The sequence below is a fragment of the Penaeus monodon genome, chromosome 25, assembly GCF_015228065.2.
Source record: "Penaeus monodon isolate SGIC_2016 chromosome 25, NSTDA_Pmon_1, whole genome shotgun sequence".
NCBI classification, from domain to species: domain Eukaryota; kingdom Metazoa; phylum Arthropoda; class Malacostraca; order Decapoda; family Penaeidae; genus Penaeus; species Penaeus monodon.
In genome coordinates this window covers 21,186,001-21,187,733 of record NC_051410.1, presented here as the reverse complement: position 1 = coordinate 21,187,733, position 1,733 = coordinate 21,186,001, and the positions used below count along the sequence as shown (strand labels likewise).

The 1,733-nt window shown below is 39.8% G+C and overlaps 1 protein-coding gene across 1 annotated transcript in view; it reads right to left on the bottom strand.

Annotated features, from left to right (window-relative positions):
• Positions 1-1,733, bottom strand: part of LOC119589112 (organic cation transporter protein-like) — a gene marked incomplete in the record, with an annotated part of 16,544 nt that overhangs the window by 10,171 nt on the left and 4,640 nt on the right. Inside the window, 1 exon segment of the mRNA XM_037937688.1 lies at positions 1,504-1,658. Coding sequence (XP_037793616.1) covers positions 1,504-1,658 — 155 coding nt within the window.

Below are 1,733 nucleotides of genomic sequence, written 5' to 3'. Positions count from 1 at the left end.
ACAAACTCTAACTGATAAGATAAGTCTTACAGGGTAGTTCGAGGAGAGCGGGGGTCCCAGCGACTTAGTAGGAAATGGGATTCAATATTCCCGTCTTCTGTAAGGGCAACCTATCAGTTTTGGCTGATACCTATACAATTTGTAATTCTCAGTGTTAGTGCTCTCCTCCGATGTATTTAGATCTTTCTATTTATTTTTTCTGTTGATTTTCCAGATGTGAATATATATGATATTAATCCACACATTCATCTTCTTTGTTAATATGCCCATCTGATTTTTCTATTATTTATTCGTCTTAAAACTACTTTTAAAGGGCAAAAAGGAAATCCTAGATCTTAAAGTACATTACTCACGTAATTTGAAAATTCGCTTAACTATATTTTAACTCTAATTTGCTATTTTCTTCACTAATAATAATGGGGATTGTGGAAGTTCAGATTAGTGGTGGGAGTGCCAGAGACGCGATCTGGAGGGTCGGAGGCTGACGTAACCGAAGTCAGATCATGTCACACGAGTTTGTATTTTTCAGCAATCCGTCTGTGATATGATCGCCATTCCAACCGATTTCAGGCAAATATAGCGTCTACGGTTGCCCGCGCTGCCTGCCTCGCAGGTTATTTGTCATCTACTGTAACAATGGAGTCTCTACGGTTACTAAAACGACCTATGTGGGTTCGTTCGTGATAGCAGAGAAAAAATAGATTTATCCTCGTTTGAAGCTCCTTTGAGCAACTTGGAAGACGAGCGTATGCAAACAGTGATGACGTTACGGATACTTCTAAATGGATTTCCGTGCAAAAATAACAAACGATTGAAAAATAGGATTATATAAAATGCAATATCTATTAAAAAATCATATAAGCTGAAATATATATGATCATTATCATTTGTGTAGTTGAGCATTCTTTTCTTGGCAGACTACAGACACTTGCCATGCCCGATTTCCAAACGATACATATTGTCCGCTTCTACTTGCGATCAAGTAGTAGATTATGTGAACTCGGGAGATGAGGGAAGTGGACAAATGAAGGTTACGCTCGTGTAACCGCCCTTAATTAACTGGATATGACTGAACCCACAAACCGTGGGAACTTGCGCAGTCTGGATTCTTTTAGAACCAAGTGACGAGATCTTATATATATTTAATATGTAAATATAGTTTACTTATCAATCTCTCATATTACTATATCAGCTATGCTGACAACTTATACATATCTTCCGAGCTAGAAAAGGAAATTACGAAGCAATATATCTCATGTCCCCCCGTGCTAAGGATACAATCAAGCCGACCAAGAAAATATGTCTCCATTTTGAAATTCAAACTTTGCAACTCAGCTACTGACAATTTAACAGTAGGGTGTACTAGCGACTATTTTTATTTTAACAACACTGGGTCTGGTGAGGCTCTTTTCACTGTGTAACAGCAGATGGATGAATGGCTCCCAACCCACTTACATCCCAAGCTCCCATCACTATGTGTGACTAGTGTAACCGTAGCTTTACCCAGTGTGTATCCTGCGTGGATCGACGTCGGGTGCATCAGGCCCATCCAGAAGCGAAGGGCTAGAATGACCGAGAAGTTCGGAAGCCAGGAAAGGATGTTGGCCAGGAGAGAGTACGTCACACTGCCGACGACCAGCATGGTTTTGCGGCCGAATCTGAAACCATTTCACCTGACTTAAAATACGTTAATATGCTTACCTTCTTTCAACAATCATACTTACATTTTGTAT